This window comes from Hevea brasiliensis, chromosome 3 (assembly GCF_030052815.1).
Source record: "Hevea brasiliensis isolate MT/VB/25A 57/8 chromosome 3, ASM3005281v1, whole genome shotgun sequence".
Lineage (NCBI taxonomy): Eukaryota > Viridiplantae > Streptophyta > Magnoliopsida > Malpighiales > Euphorbiaceae > Hevea > Hevea brasiliensis.
In genome coordinates, this window is record NC_079495.1 from 10,043,579 (window position 1) to 10,060,967 (window position 17,389).

Consider the following 17,389-nt stretch of genomic DNA (forward strand, 5'->3'; position numbering starts at 1 on the left):
GTAAAGGGTGAGCAATGTGCAATAGGGCAATGTATGTTTTGGCTTAGAACCTTAAGTCTGTGACTCTAATTGGTATAAAACCAATTGGAGGTGAAACTAGGCACAAAATGTCCCAACTTTCATGAAGGAAGCTTACCAAAATTCTGCCTAGAAGGTGACTTGAAAAATGACCAAATCCGGATTAGTGCTTTGAAAGCCTGAAAATTGACCATTTGGGCAGTAGTTGGTATTTTGGCCATAACTCACTCAAAACAGGTCCAATTGACCTGGAATTTTTATCATGAATAGTTGAGACATATATCTGCAATTCTTATGAAGACACCAAAGCCCAGAAATGGCCAGAACCAAGCCAAATAACTTGCACAAATTCAGGTCCAAAAACTGGCCGAACCAAAAGTGACCTAAAAATGACCTAAAGCTACCATTTTGGTACATTCTGTCCAGCATTGGTAGATTGACCATAACTTGGTCTACATAACTCAGAATGACCTAAAATTTTTCCCCGCGTGCAATAAGACATAGACCTACAAGTTTGTAGTTTTGATCGAAACCCGAAAACCTAGGGAACTAGGTCATCCAACTAGGTCAAATTAGTATACTGAAATCCGGCAAATTGCAATAAAATGCAACATAGTTGGAAATGAATTTGGTAACACGTACCAATACTAAAAGGCTACAAATGTGACATATTGGTAACATTAAAACCTAATTCACCTAGAGTGCATCGAGGGTCAACATCTTAGGTTGACTAAGGAAATAATAGAATTCAATAAGTTAAGTATTAAGCTTTATTCTAGAATTCAATAAGTTAAGTATTAAGATTTATTCTTAGAGACAGTTTAAATGAGTACTGAAACACTTCAAATTGTGTGTTTCTATTAGCAAAGACTCTGGGAAGGGGAAGGAAACACTGAGTCAGAGCCAAGAGACAGTTATTAGAGGTTTGTGCACAACAATTATTTCTTTTGAATTTTTCAATTGAAATAAATTATGACAAATTATATGTTATTGTTTTAAATTGTGAAAAATTGTTTGAATGATATTTGATGGATACTTATTGATTGAAAAGCATTGTAAATGGTTTGAAACCATAGCAATCATGTATATTGATTGAATTCCTCGCTAGCTTGTCTAGTGGGATGAATTGAATTCCCTCTCTGGCTGAAGTGTTGAGGTGTATGCTTGTTGAGGACGAATAGAATGAGTACTCATATTATTGCTAGCTAGCTATGTTATTCCTCACTAGCCATCGGCTTTTGGGATGAATTGAATTCCTCACTAGCCATCAGCTTTTGGGATGAATTGAACTTTGGCAACATGATTAAGCTGTGTGAGTGTGTGTGATTTATTGATACTTATTGTGATATTGTGAAATAGAGTTTAAATTCTTTATGACATTCAGTGTCTTTGAATTTAACTATGGTTTTAAGTATCCACTATTTATATGACTTATGATTTGTGATCTAAAGTTGTATTTGGTTAATGTTGTGCACCACTGAGACATTAGCTCAGCGATAGCTTTTCATTGCTGTCGTAGGTAGATAGACTGACAGGGCAGCAGACTAGGCTGCTAGTGCTATATTGAGAGATCATCGAGTATATTGAGTATACCATATTTTATATTTTGTATTGTAATGCATATTCACTGTATGTATATAGTGTTATTGGTTTAGAGTAGTTGTAAATTAAAATTGTACATTGAAGTTATAAAATAAATTGTGAATTATTTTGGCTTGTAAAATTTGTAATATATTTCTTTTATCTCAGTTTTGAAAACACTGGAAAAATTATTATGGATTTGAGTTGCCAAATGTTGCGAAACTTATTGTGTTGATTCAATATTGGAGTTTGGGGATTGAACAAAATATTGTAAGTGTTTTTTGCAGGTTTTTGAAGAACTGTTTTATTCAAAATACAGATGGCACTCTACCAAAATTTTTATAGAAATTATTAATTCTTCAAATGTGTTAGCTGTTTCACTTCAGTTCAAAAAAAAAAATTAACACTTATAAATAGTGCTCACCACTCTAAAATGAAGTAAGAAAATGTTTAAAATCCCTTGTAGTGTATTTAATAGGTTATCAGTAGATGAAGTTGGTAATTCATTAGGTATACTACGGGATCATGTTATGCCTTACAGAGGAGTAGGGTGTGACACACAATCATTGTTGCAGCGCCGCCCCATTTCCTCTCAACCAGCAAGGTTGGAGCTTGAAGTAAGGGAAATCTCAACAACTATTGACAAATTTTTGGAGAAATTTCCATTTACATGTCATCAACTAACCTGTTATCCTTGTCCCTCACAATGTCTCTCTTCAGTTTGACCCACAACATCCTAGCTATTCCTCTATATTGATACAGTGCCACCACCACAGAATGCAAGCCCCATGATCGACCTCAATCTAAAGCTTTCTACTTTACAGCTTCCTCTTGGTGCTTCTACCTCTGCTTTGGATTCAAGCTATTATAATCCTCTTGGTGATCCTTAATCTGTCAATTATACAACTACTAATTTTGTTATTTCATTCCCTCTTTGGGCTTTTCTAGGGTTAGATCTCTATGGGTTTTTCCACTTTGGTTTAGATGTTTAGTTTCTACAAATGGAAATTTGATAAGCGGAGGAAACGTCAATGAGGGAGTTGATGACTGTGGAAAGGAGGATATCTTAAGAGGAGAAGAAGAAGAGAAATAGTGAGAGAGAAAGAAAGAAATGGAGAAGAATTTTAGAGAGATAATCACCCTTACTATCTCATATGAAGGGGTGAAAATGTGACATGATTTTTTTTTTACTTTTATTATTTAAAAAGCCATGTTAGGAAGCCACGTATTCATTTAACCAGAGCTCACATCAGATTCTGGCGAGAAGGACTTTCTCTGCAATAAAAATGAAGTTTAATGATTTTATTTTAATAAATTAAAGTTTAAGGCAGAAATGGAAGTACCACCTAAGTTCAGGGATGGTTTGTACAATTAAGTCTAAATATAGTAGTTAATCAATAAAGGATTCAATTCATTTCACTCATTTTTATTTATTTATCTTTTCTTTTATTCTTCATCGTATCATAGCACAACCTGTGTTGGTAACAACCTCTCTTCCTTTAGATCTATTTGAAGTTTCTGAGAATTGATGCTCCAAGATTGGAATTATGGAGCAATGTGAGTACCAGCTGAATCAGCATATGTAGAAGCTCTTTGGAAGCATGCATCAGCATCAATGCTCATAGGACTAGAGATCTTATATGGAGCCAACCTTCATTTCTGATCTCAATGAAGAATGATTATAAATTGCATCGACCGTCTTGAACTTAAGGAATTATTTTATTACTGTATCTAAATCTTAGTTTGTTACAATAAAATTCCTCAATTTTAATTGTATTTAAAAAAAATCCTCTTAAACTACAACAATTAGTTAACAGATAAAAAAACATAAAATTATTATTTTGCTACTTTCTAGAAAAGGAAAAAAATATATTATTTTGCTCACTTTTTCTCTCATTTTTATAGTTAAACTAGTTTTTTTTTTCTTGTCGTGCATTGCAAGTTGTTTTATTCGCCACATAAACTCATGATTTAAATTTTTTTTTTATACAAAATTTTTTATATATGATATAATGCATGAAAATTCTATTAAGTTTCTAATATCGTAATTTTTTTTTAATTTTTTTCATTTTAATTTTATGAAATTCTTATTACTTAAAATGTATTTTTTAAAATCAAATTTATTGTGTATTTTTTATTAATATATAAAAAATTAAACGTATTTGTAAATTATTGGAAATTTGAAAGAATTTTTTTTAATAAAATTTGGTAATTCATTAATAAGAATCACAAGATAAGTAACATAATATTCTTATACGAGAAAGAAAAAAAAAAAAAACAAATATAGACAATTAAAATTTTCTGTTCAGAAATGGTTTGAGTAGAGTAAAATAATCTTCTAAGTAGCAAGTGGTCCATTTTTATTTTAAACGATCAAAAAAGCTTTCTATAATAGTGTCATTTTCGGGAGCTTTGTGATTACTTATATGACCCACAAAAGAGATTAAACTGCCAAACATCAATAAAGAAACAGGTGCACTATCATACTTCATTAATAGAAGATCATTATCCGTACATGAAAATTTAAAGTATCCAATCAAAAGAAATCAACTATCCATGTTGTACTTCGAACTACCAAATAGCTCATTCAAATATTAAAAAAAAAAAAACTCGCTTCATGGACAAAAAAACTAATAATAGATAGAATAGGACCTCAATATTAGGGAGAGAACCTGTTCCTAATAAAAACAAATATGAAGAGAGAAAAATTACATATATGATTTAATTATAAAGAAATGAAAAAAAAAATACATGAATTTACTAATGAAAGAAAAATTGAAAGATATATATATATTATTAAGTATAAAATTATTAAAAAATTTTAAGATTTTAATTTAATTAATTAAGTGATAAAGTAATGTTGTAATTAAAAAAGTTAATATCTATAATAAATTTTATTATATATTGTTGTATAAATAAATATAATTTTTCATCATTGACTATAAACTTAAAATTGATGAGTTGGCTATTTTACAATCAAATTTATAGCTTTTAATTTTAAAAATTAAATCTTAAGGTAATTCACTCATCAACTCAACTAATAAATATTAATATAATAGAATTTAGATTTAAATAGAAATTAATCTAACCAATCAAGTTAAAAAGTTTTGTAAATAATAATAAAATTTTATATTATTTTTTAGCCAATTAAAATAGAGAGTGCTAATTTATCATTACACGTGCACCAATTAATAATTTTTTGTAAAAATTAATTATATTTTTATTTATAATATAATTATTTTAATTTATTTAGTAATTATTTAATTAAAAGTAATCTTAACGAATTTAGTAATACTTATATTTTTTTTAATTTTTATTTTCTTTTGTAAATTATATCTTATTTAGATAATAATTATTGTTGAATAAATTATTAAAATTTAATTTAATTGTAAAATGTATAAAATAAATTAAAAATAAAATAATAATAAAAGGTAACGAAAACACCCAAACACAGAAGTTGTGAGAAAATACGGTTCTTCAAATTTTATTCCGTCATTTTTTTTTATTCTTAAGTTTTAATTTTTAAAAAAATATTTGACAATTTAACAGATAAATATTTTGAAAGTTAATTTTTATTATTTAAAAATATAAAAAAATTAATTTTTCAAGTCCGACACTAAACTAAAACAAAAATTCAAATTCAAATTCAAAATTCGTAGAAAGTCTACATATATGTAAGTAAAAAATGCACTAAAATCTCACACATCAAATATACTCAATAATTTCTCTAGTTTAGAGTCTTTGGCCAAAAATAATGCATATATAGATAGTTAGATACCAACAAAAATTTTGTGGACTTTCATCACTAAATATTAAGTTGTTCTTATTCACATACACAATAGAGTTGGACATCTAAAGAAGTTGCCTTTATGAAAATGGAAAGCCATTTGTTATTTCCAGGATCAACACTAGAATCTCCAAAAACTAAAAGACACTTTATTTTTAGCCTTTCATTTTTATTATCACAAAATACTTTACTCCAATTATGAACATGACTCTTAGAGTATCTATTCTAGTTAAAATTGGACTGCAATAAAAAAAACTTGAAAGATAAATAAAGTAGAACTAACAAATTTAAATTTAAATAAATTCTAAATTTAATTAAATAATAAAAAATAATATAATTATAAATAATATATTCAATTAAACATTCATAAAATTTGATTAAAACTTAATATTAATGTGGATAAATATATTATCTAACTAATAGATGACGTGATTATATTTAGCTTGGTATATTAAAATTTGTAATTAAAAATCAACCTTTATAAGTTCAATTCAAATTATATATATAATTAAAATTAGCCTTTCTTTCCCCATGTAATTATCCACTAGGTTGATATAATCACTCTCCTTTTTCTGTCTATTCCTTTCAGGGACATGAGTAAGAGCAACAATTAGCAAATTTTGGATAAAATAAGTTCAAAAGTTTGATTTAGTTAAGTTTGTGTATTTAGTACCATTTTGCGTCGCTATTTTTGAAATAAGTGTAATTTTGATTATTTTGGTATTGTACTTGCTACTATATATTTTATAAAGAAAATAAATTAAAGAGATTTGTGATCTTATGATAAAGTATATAGTATTCAAAGTAGTCGTAAAAACATAAGAGAATAGAAAGACCATTTACACAGATTCCTACTTCAAAAGAAAGAATGCAAATAATTGTGATGAAACACCTTGTCCAGACCCTATGAAATGACCTCCGTGACATGGAATTGAAAATAGCAAACCCTAATGTGTTCCACTTATTATTATTCCTAGCCAAAAACTAACATATATATACTTCTAGAAAGAAGAAGCAAATATTTGGGTAATACTTCTCAAATAAGTTTAATATAAACGCAGTAAAAGCCCTCTAACAAAGCAGCAAATACAAACAATTTGCACATATTATTTGAAAACTTAACAACACAAATCAGCATGTAACATTAAATACAAAGACTAATAAATCAACATTAAGATCTTCGCTTGCTTATAATTTTGGTTTAACTCCCACAACAATAACTGCAATATATAAGCAAAAATATAAATAAGTGAAAGTTTCAACGTATTTAAAGAACCTAACACAGTAAAAAAATTCCTTTTAAGTGCTTTAATTTTTTTTTTTTTTGTTCCTAGGAGAGTTAAGAAACAAGGGCTTGAATCTAAATCTACTAGAAGAGTGATATACTTTTAGCTACTGAATCAAGTCAAGTTAAGCATAATTCTCTAAATTTAAATTGTTTTACGTGTGAATATTTTGGTATAATTGAACATTAATTTACTGAATAAAGCTATTTTATGAGACTCTCACCAATGAGACTTGAAAAAGCTCACATGTAAATTCAACTCATGGACATACTTGGATTGGACCTGCCATTTCCAAAGGCATGAGAAATGTCAAATTGTCAGAAGGCCTACAATTATAGGCACGTGCAAAAATTATTTCTTTATAGTAGCATATAATAAAACTTAGTTCACTATCAACAGTACATTTGCAACTGATTTTGGTAAAGATAAAAGCAGCAGGAATTTGTATTATATACATGATATAATTGGACTTGCCAACCCTGACAAAGCTTAATTCCACCCATAAAATTTCAATTAAAGGTATTAAATTTTAAACCCAACTCACAAATTTTATTTGAAATTATTAAATTTAAAGCAATTCATAAACCATTTTAATATATTCACAACAGTAAATGCATAATATTCGGAGAACTTAGCTCGACTCTCATACAGTTATCCATAAAATATTTTACAGTTTCAAAATAAAAAAAATACAAACGGTCAATATAGAGCTTTAAAATATGACAATATTAATAAATAAAAGATACACTGCAGAAAAGATAGATAGAAATAACTCCCCCGTAGAATTATTGTTCAGTCACCTGAAAAAAAAAATGCAAACCATTACTTATTTAAAAAAATTAAAAAATAAAAACAATTAAGAGACATGGCTGCCAAAGCTTCTACTATAGTGTAGCACCTGGGTTGTATTGTCATAAAACAAATCGAAAAAATATAAAATAATTCCATTCAAATTATTTGCAAATTTAAAAAAAAAAACTACATGAAAATTGGGACGTTACATCTTTATTTCATAATGACACGTGCATATATACGTACCTAATTATATCTATTTTATAACGATGAAGTTCATCTTTTAAGCCTTAATTTTTTTTTTCTAAATTAATTATTTTTTTATTGCCCCTTAAACTTTTATTATTTCTTATATTAAGTTTCTATAGCTTTCCTATTTTTACAATATATACATTTTCTAACTAATTTAATAAAAAAGTATTAAATTGAACCTTACGGAAATTAAACATTTTTTTTTCTCTCTTCCTCTCTCTCTCTCTCTCTCTCTCTCTCTCCCAAATGTTTTCTTTCTCTTTGTGAATTTCACCTTCTTTCTCTCAACAAGCAGCAATCTCTCCCTACAAAACCACCGGTTGCTCTTAGTCCCAAATAGTACAAATTTAGAAGAAAATCTCACCAGCTGCTCTTCTAATTTTGAAATGTCCACATGCAAACTCAAGTGCTCAACTCAGGGATGTGCTTAGACTTGCCACGTCTGCCACTTGAGACTAGAGAGAAGAAAAATGTCAAATTATCATAACTGTACATAGAACCATATGAATATTCAAACGAGGAAAAAGGTTCATTATATTATTATATAAAAAATACAAGCAGATAGCCCTACGTAATGAAATATTACTACCATTACAAAGATCATTTTTAATTTGTTCCTAAATAATCATTTAAAATTTAACCTATATTTCATAATAATCATTTCAATTTAATCTATATTTCATTATTATTATTATTATTAAAAAGATCAATTTTAATTTGTTACTAAATAATCATTTAAAATTTAACCTATATTTCATTATAATCATTTCAATTTAATCTATATTTCATTATTATTATTATTATTAGATTTGAATGTATATTATTCAACAATATCATTAATTGGTATTTGCTCTTAAAAAATTATCATAGTGTTATGTTATAGAAAATATTTTTAAATACATTTTTTTATTAAACTTAATCAAAATAATATTCAATTTAGGACAGTTTCAATTTGTTAAACAGAGTACATCTACTTGGTTTAAGAAGAAGCTTATATATTATTTATAGAATGCAAGATGTTTGAAGAATAATAGAAAATGAAACCAAATTGACTAATTATTCAAACCAAAACTATTAGAATTATTTAAAATTAGGACCATACTCTTATATATTAATTCTCACCTGCTTTTCGTATGGGATCGTTGTTTAGCTGAGGACAATCTCTTATTTGAACCTCTTGAAGTGATGCCATGTTCTGTAGGCATTCTGGTAATTTTCTGAGGTTTTTACAGCGTTCAACTTTCATAACTTTTAAACTGTTGGTAGATCCTCGAATAAGCCATTGTGGAAACTCCACTAATTTTGGCAAGGATTCTAACTCTAGTTTTTGGAGGCTGAATTGAGTTGGGTATTGATTCTCTTCTCCTTCCTCCATTATCAAATCAAGGTTTTCACATCCTTTAATACAAAGAGTTTCTAATGCCGTTAGGCATTTAATACTTTGTGGCAAAGATATCAACCTTCTACAATCACTGATGATCAATCTTCGAAGCTTTTTTAGGCCTTGCATGTCTTCAAACAAATATTCTAGATTATCACACCAGCTAATGAACAAAAATCGAAGAGACTTCAAGCAACCTATTCCACCCGTTGGTAAATAATTTTGCTTCATACTTATCCAAAGCCATCTAAGGTTAATCATGTACTTTATATCTTTGGGCAACTCTTCAAGACTCCAACATCCATATAGTAGTAGAACTTGCAAGCTTTGTAGCTTACATATGGAATTAGGGAGTCTTTGGATGGTATGGCACCGCCATAAATTAAGATATTTCAAATGCTTCAAATTGCCTATACTTGTTGGCAGCACCTCAAACCTTGAATGACTCAAATTCAAGAATCTCAAGTACTGAAATCTTGAGAAACACGTCTTAATAAACGCTTCACTACTAATCCCCTCTTTTCTTTCACTTTCACAGCAAATGGTTCGCACACGATCCAGGTTTTGTAATGATTCAGGAAGATCATTTGGAAGTAATTCAGGATAAGGAAAAGATATATGTCGAACACTTTTGGGAATCTGTTGAGTGCTGGTCCTTACCATTGAGCATTCATTTTGTGTGACTGATAATGCTAGATCATGTATTAGATCATGCATTTTACATTTAACATTACCAGCATATTCAGAAAAATCTTGGAAGAAACATCTAGAACACAGCTCTTTAAAATAGCGTAAGCCAATATCTTCTAACTCTTGATTCTCATTGGAAGATTGAACAAGTCCATTTGCCATCCATAAATAAACCAATTCAATATCATCCATTACATAATCCTTGGGAAAAATTGAACAATATGCAAAGCATCTTTTCAAGTAAGATGGCAAGTGTTCATAGCTCAATCTTAAAGCAGGCAAAATGTCATCTTCCTTTTGCTCTAATTTCCATATCTCATTATCTCTTATAAATTCCCATTCGCGCTCATCAGTTACAGAGTAAAGCAGAGATCCTAATGTTATCACTGCCAAAGGAACTCCTTTGCATTTTCTCACAATTTCTTCCCCAATTCTTTTCAAGTTTGGATTTTGTTTTTCTTGTTGTCCTTCAAATGCACATTTAAAAAACAAAGACAAACAATCCTGGTGTGAAAGAAGACTCAAATTGAGAGCAGAGACTGTGCCCATAATTTCAGCAACACGTTGGCTACGAGTGGTAACTACAATTTTACTTCCATCGGCACCTCCCATTATCAATGTTTTCAGTTCACCCCATTTTCTAGGGTCCTCGCTCCACACATCATCTAGGATGAGTAAATATTTCTTTCCATTCAAAGCCTCTCGCAAGGTTCTTTGTAATTGGTCTATACCCATATCCGCATATCGTTGACCAGTAGATGCAGAGTCAAGAATTTTAATAATCACCTTATCTAATTCAAAAACATCGGAAACACAAACCCATAACTTCAACTCAAAATGAGTAGCTATCCTTTGATCATTATAAACCAATTTAGCAAGTGTAGTCTTCCCAATACCTCCTATTCCAACAATTGGAATAATGGAGACATTTTCACCATCAACAGATTGCAACAACGTTTCAATGATGTCATCTCTAGCTTGTTCCCTCCCAATGACATTAGAAGCATCTATAAAGGAGTGGGTCATCTCCTCTCCCCATGAATGATATTCCTATCAAAAATCCGCTCAGTAAGACCAAACTTAGACTTAAGAGCTGCGATTTCATCTACCCTCTCTCTAATCTGCTTTAGTTTATGTCCCATTCTAAAGCGGAAAGTAAGCGGATTAGAGCGAGAAAAGAATCGCCGTACCTTTCGAGTGGTGTTACCAGACTTGACCACTTGCCTTCGCAAGACTTCACATTCGAACTCATCCACCACATCTTCTGCATCGTATAGGACTTCTTTGAGATTCTCCAGCCAAACTTCTATCCGTGGATTCTGTGACCCCTGCTGCTCGGCATCCAAAAGCACAGCTTTGATGACTTTCAAGTTGTCCTTAATCTTTTCAAGATCGCTTTCGAGTCCCCATGCCAAGGAAAATTCTTGAAGAGCAAGAGAGCCGAACTTCCCCAGAACACTCTCTGAGACGTTGAAGAGAAATGAGTCGGCCATTGTGTTTGGGTAGAGAAGAGGAGTAATGAATTGGTGATTAGGGAAAATGGGTTCTTTTAATTTTCAGTTGACAGAAAGAAATGATCAAGGAGTTGTTGTCTTGTTGAAGAAACTTCATCGAAGAACCTTCAAATAAAAACAACGCAAAACAAAAACAATGATCAAACCAAACATTATAAAATATTCAAGGTTAATTTTCTATCAAAGCCATATGAGTTGATGCATTGCCCATATGTCAAAAGTATAAAATAATGTTTAACAACAGTGCTGACGTCGTACCAAAAGGTGAAGGAAGTGAAATCCTGATGAATTACAGAGAAACAATGTCTTAGTATTATGCTCCAAAAGGTGAAACTCAGTTTTTTTTCAGTAGTGATTGTGACAACAAGCAGTCTTATATTGCTTTTTTTTTTATTTGACAGTAATAATTATATTTAAATTTAAAAAGATTAAAATAAAATTTTAAATCCGTATAGGCTTTATTTAAAAAATTAATTACACTTTTAAAATAAAATTTAAAATATTTTATATACACTAATAATTAAAAAAATAACTTAAAAACTTTTACACTAATAATTAAAAAAATAACTTAAAAACTTTTATCAAACCGAATCCCAAATATTTTACGAGCGGCTTGATTTGTTTACACTTCTATGCCTGCCCTACACTTTGAAAATAATGAGAAATTTTCTTTTTTACATTTTATTATTTTTAATTTTTAATTTAATTTTTTTTCAATTTATATAAATAATTTAAAATTATTAAAATATTTATAGTTAGTTTTTTCTCAAAAATTATTTAATTTTAAAAACTACTTTATGACACAAATATAAACTATTATATGATAAAAGTATATTAATTATTTTGATTGATATTTAAAAATGTTTTTAGGATTTCAAAATTTGTTGTTACATGTGTGAGTAATTGTAACTTTTAATTATTAATGGTTAATATCTTAATGATTAAGAACAATAGATTAATTAGTAACCTTTAATATGTATATTAGATTGAAAGAAAAATATACTTTCTTTATTTTAATACCAATAAACATAATACGTTGAAAGTATATATATATATATATATATATATATAAAATTTATTTATATTCAATTTAATTAGTTATTAAAAATACTAATTTTTTTACAATAAAATTAACTTTAATGATAAAATTTGGCTTGAAATAATAATTATTAGTCATAAATATCTTATTTATCTCAAACTATGTGTTTTTCAAAGATAAAATTGCAGTAGTGTCACCCTTTTAAGGTCTCATTCTTGCACTCAAGCTGAATGGTGCAACTTTCTCACTTGGTGCAGCTTCTGTAGCAGTTTTATAAGTATGTTAAAATGAAAAAAAAAAAAAAAGAAGAAGATTACAAACGTAGCCATATCTCAAGTATTGAGAAAACACTACCTTTTATTCCATTGAAATGTTGCCATCAAATTGGTTGAAACTATTACCTTACACTTATTTAAGTTAGTAGTTTGTAGTCTGTTGCAAAAATATAATCAAACCACTCCATTGACTTATTGTTAAGGTTTAAGCATATATGATAGTGATTTTCATCTCTTACCTTAGATCTATTATGTATTAGTGTGGGTAACTTTTCCTGGACTTATCCCAGTCTAATTTGTTGTTTTTTTCCCTATTTGTTTTTCAATAATAATAATAATAATAATAATAATAATAATAATAATAATAATAATAATTTGTAATATTATTAGCTCTTTTTTAATTTATTATAATATTGAATTTTATTTTAATTATATGAATAAATGATTTAATATGTAAATTTATTAATGTATATTAAATCATAACATAAAACAATTGAATAAAATAAGTATAACATTTTTATTATTTAAAACTGCCATTCTTAAATTCATAAATTATACATAAAACATCAAATAATTGAATTTCAAACCCAAGCGATTGTAGTGCAATGGTGAACATGCACTATACCCTATAAGTTGGTCAACTTTGATAACTTTTAAACTGTCGATAGAAATACAAATCAGCCATTATGGAAAACGGATTAAGCTTGACAATCCATCAAGTTGTAGACTTCCAAGGCTGAATTGAGACGTGCGTTTAACACTTTCACTTTCAAGTTTTTATGAAAGATATTTAAAAAAAAAATTATTTTGAAGAATATCTTTTTTTTTTGGGAGAATTTTTTAGAAGAAAACACGTTTAGTTTTTAAAAAATTATTTATTGAGTATGCATATCTAAAAGAGGATCAAATTTCTTTTATTACTTTTAATTTTATTTAAATAAACAAAACTTTCTTTGAAATTCTTATAAAAAATGTAAATACATGATATTAGATTTTTATATAAATTAATTTATTTGAAATCTTACATATTAATTCTCACTTGCTTTTCGTATGAGATTGTTGTTTAGCTTCGGACAATCTATGATTCGAAGCTTTTGAAGCGATGCCATGTTCTGTAGGCACTTTGGTAATTCTCTGAGGTCGTCACAATCTTCAATTCTCATGACTTCTAAATTATTGGTAGATCCTCAAATAAGCCATCGTGGAAAATTCACTAATTTTGGCAACAATCTTAACTCTACTTTTTGGAGGCTGAATTGAGTTGGTTATTGTTTGTCTTCTCCTTCCTCCATTGTCAAATCAAGGTTTCCACATCCAATAATGCAAATAGTATCAATGCCGTTAGGCACTTAATATCTTGTGGCAAAGATATCAAGCTTCTACAATAACGGACGATCAATTTTCGAAGCTTTTTCTAGTCTTGCATGTCGTCAAACAAATATTCTAGATTTTGACACTTGTCAATGAACAAAAATTTAAGAGCCTTCAAGCAACCTATTCCACCCGTTGGCAAATACTTTTGCTTCGTACTTATCCAAAGCCATCTAAGGTTAATCATGTACTTTGTATCTTTGGGCAACTCTAGAAGATTCCTACGTCCAAATAGTATCAGAACTTGCAAGTTTTGTAACTTACATATTGAATTAGGGAGTCTTCTAATCATCCAGTCATGACATAAATTAAGATATTTCAAATGCTTCAAATCGCCTGTACTTGTTGGCAGTACCCAAAACCATGAATAAGTTAAATTCAAGACCCTCAAGTACTGAAATCTTGAGACACACTTCTTAATGAACACTTCACTACTAATCCCCTTGTCTTTCACTTATAAATATTTTCTCGTAAAACAAATCGAATAGATATAAAATAATTTCCTTCAAAGTATATGCAAATTTTAAAATCACATAAAATTTAAAAACTATATAAAAAATTAGGGTGTTATATATTCTTCCAACCATAAAAGAATTCATCATCAAATTCTAAAAAAAAAAAAAAAAAAGCATGAAGAAAAACTTAATCTGCATCACCATGCGTCCACTGTGCTACTTCGATACCTTTATTACCAATTCATTTTTCAAAACTTTATCAACAAAAACCTAATGCTTCAAATTGCTAATCCACTTGAACCATTAGCTTTAATATCATTATTGCCATTATCTGGTTTTCAGGGCCATAATCAACACTAAAATTTGGATTAGCATAAAGTCTCAAAACTCATAACAAACCTAATTTATATACAAGCCCATAATCAAGTCCAACATGCAATAATTATATATAATCAAGGGAGCCAAGCTTAACCTCTGAATCCACACGTAATCACAATAGTAAATCCATAATATTTGAAGAGTCTAGTTCAACCCTCGTCCAGTCATCCATAAAATATTTCACGGTTTAAAAAAAACATACACATGGTCAGTATGGAGTTTTAAGAGACAATAATATTAATAAATAAAAGATACAGATCGAGACAATAAATCCTGTGAGAAAGATAGAGAGAAATAACTCACAATAGAGCTGTTGTTTTGCGGCCTGAAAAAAATAATTAAACATACAAATCATTACTTACTCAAAAAAAAAATAATAATAATTAAGAGATAAGGCTGCCAAAGCTTCTACTGTAGCGTAGCTCCCGGGTTATATTGTCATAAAACAAATCGAATAAATATAAATAATTTCATTCAAATTATTTGTAAATTTTAAAATCAAATAAAAGAAACATAAAAATTGGGTTGTTACATCTTTATTTCATAAAGACACATCCATATATCTAATTATATCTATTTTATAATGACAAAATTCATCTTTTAGGCCTTAAATTTTTAGTTCTTTTTTTCTAAATTAAGTACTTATAGTTTTGTTGCCCCTTAACTTTTCTTATTTTTTATATTAAGCTTATGAACTTTTATTATTTTTGACAATATATACATTTTCTAAATAATTTAATAAAAAATATTAAATTGACTTACGAGCCTTAAAACATAATTTTTTTTTTCTCTCTGCCTCCCTCTCTCTCTCTCTCTCTTAGTCCAAATTTCTTTTTTTCTCTCTTTGCGAATTCCACCTTCTCTCTCCCAACAAACCGCAATATCTCTCTACAAAACCACACTTTCCTATAAAGCACATTCTTTCCCTCTTTAAGCAACAAACTCAAATCAACAATCTGTATATCAATAAGCACTTTCCTTTTTTACTAAGTTAAATAATTGTATTTTCTTATTTTTAATTAGTGGCTCATCAACATTTTTAATGGCTTTACAAAATTTGTCCCTTTTTTGCTAGCGAAGTTAAACACATACCACAGATGAAGAAAATCTCACCGGTTGCTCTTTTGATTTTGAAATGTAGACATGCAAGCTCAAGTGCTCAACTCATGGATGTGCTTGGACCTGCCTTGTTTATCACTTGAGACCAGAGAGAAGAGAAATGTCAAATTACCACAAGTGTACATAAAACCATATGACTATTCGAATGGCCAAACTAAGGAAAAAGATTCGTTTTATTATTATATACAAAAATACAAGCAGATAGCCCTAGGAAATGAAATATTACTACCATTACAAAGATCAATTTTAATTTGTTACTAAATAATCATTTAAAATTTAACCTATATTTCATAATAGTCATTTATATTTAATCTATATTTGAATAAAGTTGCTATAGTTATATTTAATTGAAATTTGCCTTAATTTGAAAATAGTGACCATACTAAAATATAAAATACAATTAAATATTTTAACTTATAGATTGAAATTTATTTAATTTAACGAGAATAAGAAATAAAGCTTCCAGAACAATATGACTTTAGAAAATCATTCATCAAAGTGAATTGCACTTTAGAATGACCAATTTGTTAACAGACTTTAAGGATCAAATTGTTATCCAAAACTATACCAGAAACTAATTTGTGGGTTTTACTAAACCTGCAAAACTTGGTTGTAATTTACCCATATATTTAAATTAGGATGGTTGAAATTAGCCCTACAACCTACCGCTAAGAAAAAAATAACAATAATTTCCCTGAAAATCACAGAAATTAAGGAGCACATCATAGGTTCAAAATTTAGACAAAACTAGAATAGCAGAATTAAAATATGCACTTGTAATATAGAGAACAAGATAATAACAGAAAAGAAAACTTACAATCCAGCAAACTCACTCTTTCAACTTGAAACTCCACAGGTTTAACTCCGTGTGTCCTACCTGTTTAATGTCGGTGTTGGTTATTTAGCTTCAGCCGCGGGCAACCAGAGATCTCAAGCTCAAGGTATGCTGTGCTAAGTAGGCATTCTGGAAATTGATCTCTGAGGTTGTGACAATTTATAAGTTTGATAACTTTTAAACTGTCGATAGAATTTCGGATCGGCCATTGTGGAAAACAGATTAAGCTTGACAATCCATTTCAAGTTGTAGACTTCCAAGGCTGAATTGAGACGTGTGTTTAACACTTTCCCTTTCCTCTATTGACAAATTAAGATTTGTACAATCAGTAATAACGAGAGTATCTAATGCAGTTAAAATTTCTTTCTTGGAGGCAAAGAATCCAACTTTTCACAATTTTGAATAACCAAAATTGTATATGATATATGATTTTCACCAAAATTTTAGAAGTTCTCATAATTTGTTAAGTGTTTCTGTTTATATATTTATTTATTTCATTTAAAAGGGTTATATTGCAATTTCATCTTTATGGTTAGGCAACTAAATCAATTCTTATATTTTTAAATCTATTAATGAGTTAATTTCCTATTCAAAAAGGTATATCTTTTTTCTACTA

At 28.8% G+C, this 17,389-nt stretch overlaps 1 protein-coding gene across 3 annotated transcripts in view; it reads right to left on the reverse strand.

Annotated features, from left to right (window-relative positions):
• LOC110664882 (putative disease resistance protein RGA4) overlaps window positions 1–11,315 on the reverse strand; it is a 54,003-nt gene extending 42,688 nt beyond the window's left edge. Inside the window, exons 1-3 of one of the 3 annotated variants that reach the window (XM_058143833.1) lie at window positions 8,839–11,315; window positions 8,081–8,158; window positions 7,288–7,472 (exon numbers count right to left, since the gene is read on the reverse strand). In XM_058143833.1, coding sequence (XP_057999816.1) covers window positions 8,127–8,158; window positions 8,839–10,813 — 2,007 coding nt within the window. In that variant the 5' untranslated portion in view covers window positions 10,814–11,315 and the 3' untranslated portion in view covers window positions 7,288–7,472; window positions 8,081–8,126. Of the gene's footprint in view, window positions 1–7,287; window positions 7,473–8,080; window positions 8,165–8,838 lie in introns of those variants that run through there. The other 2 variants (XM_058143832.1, XM_058143831.1) reach the window with 2 other exon arrangements.
• Window positions 11,316–17,389: the final 6,074 nt, after the last annotated feature.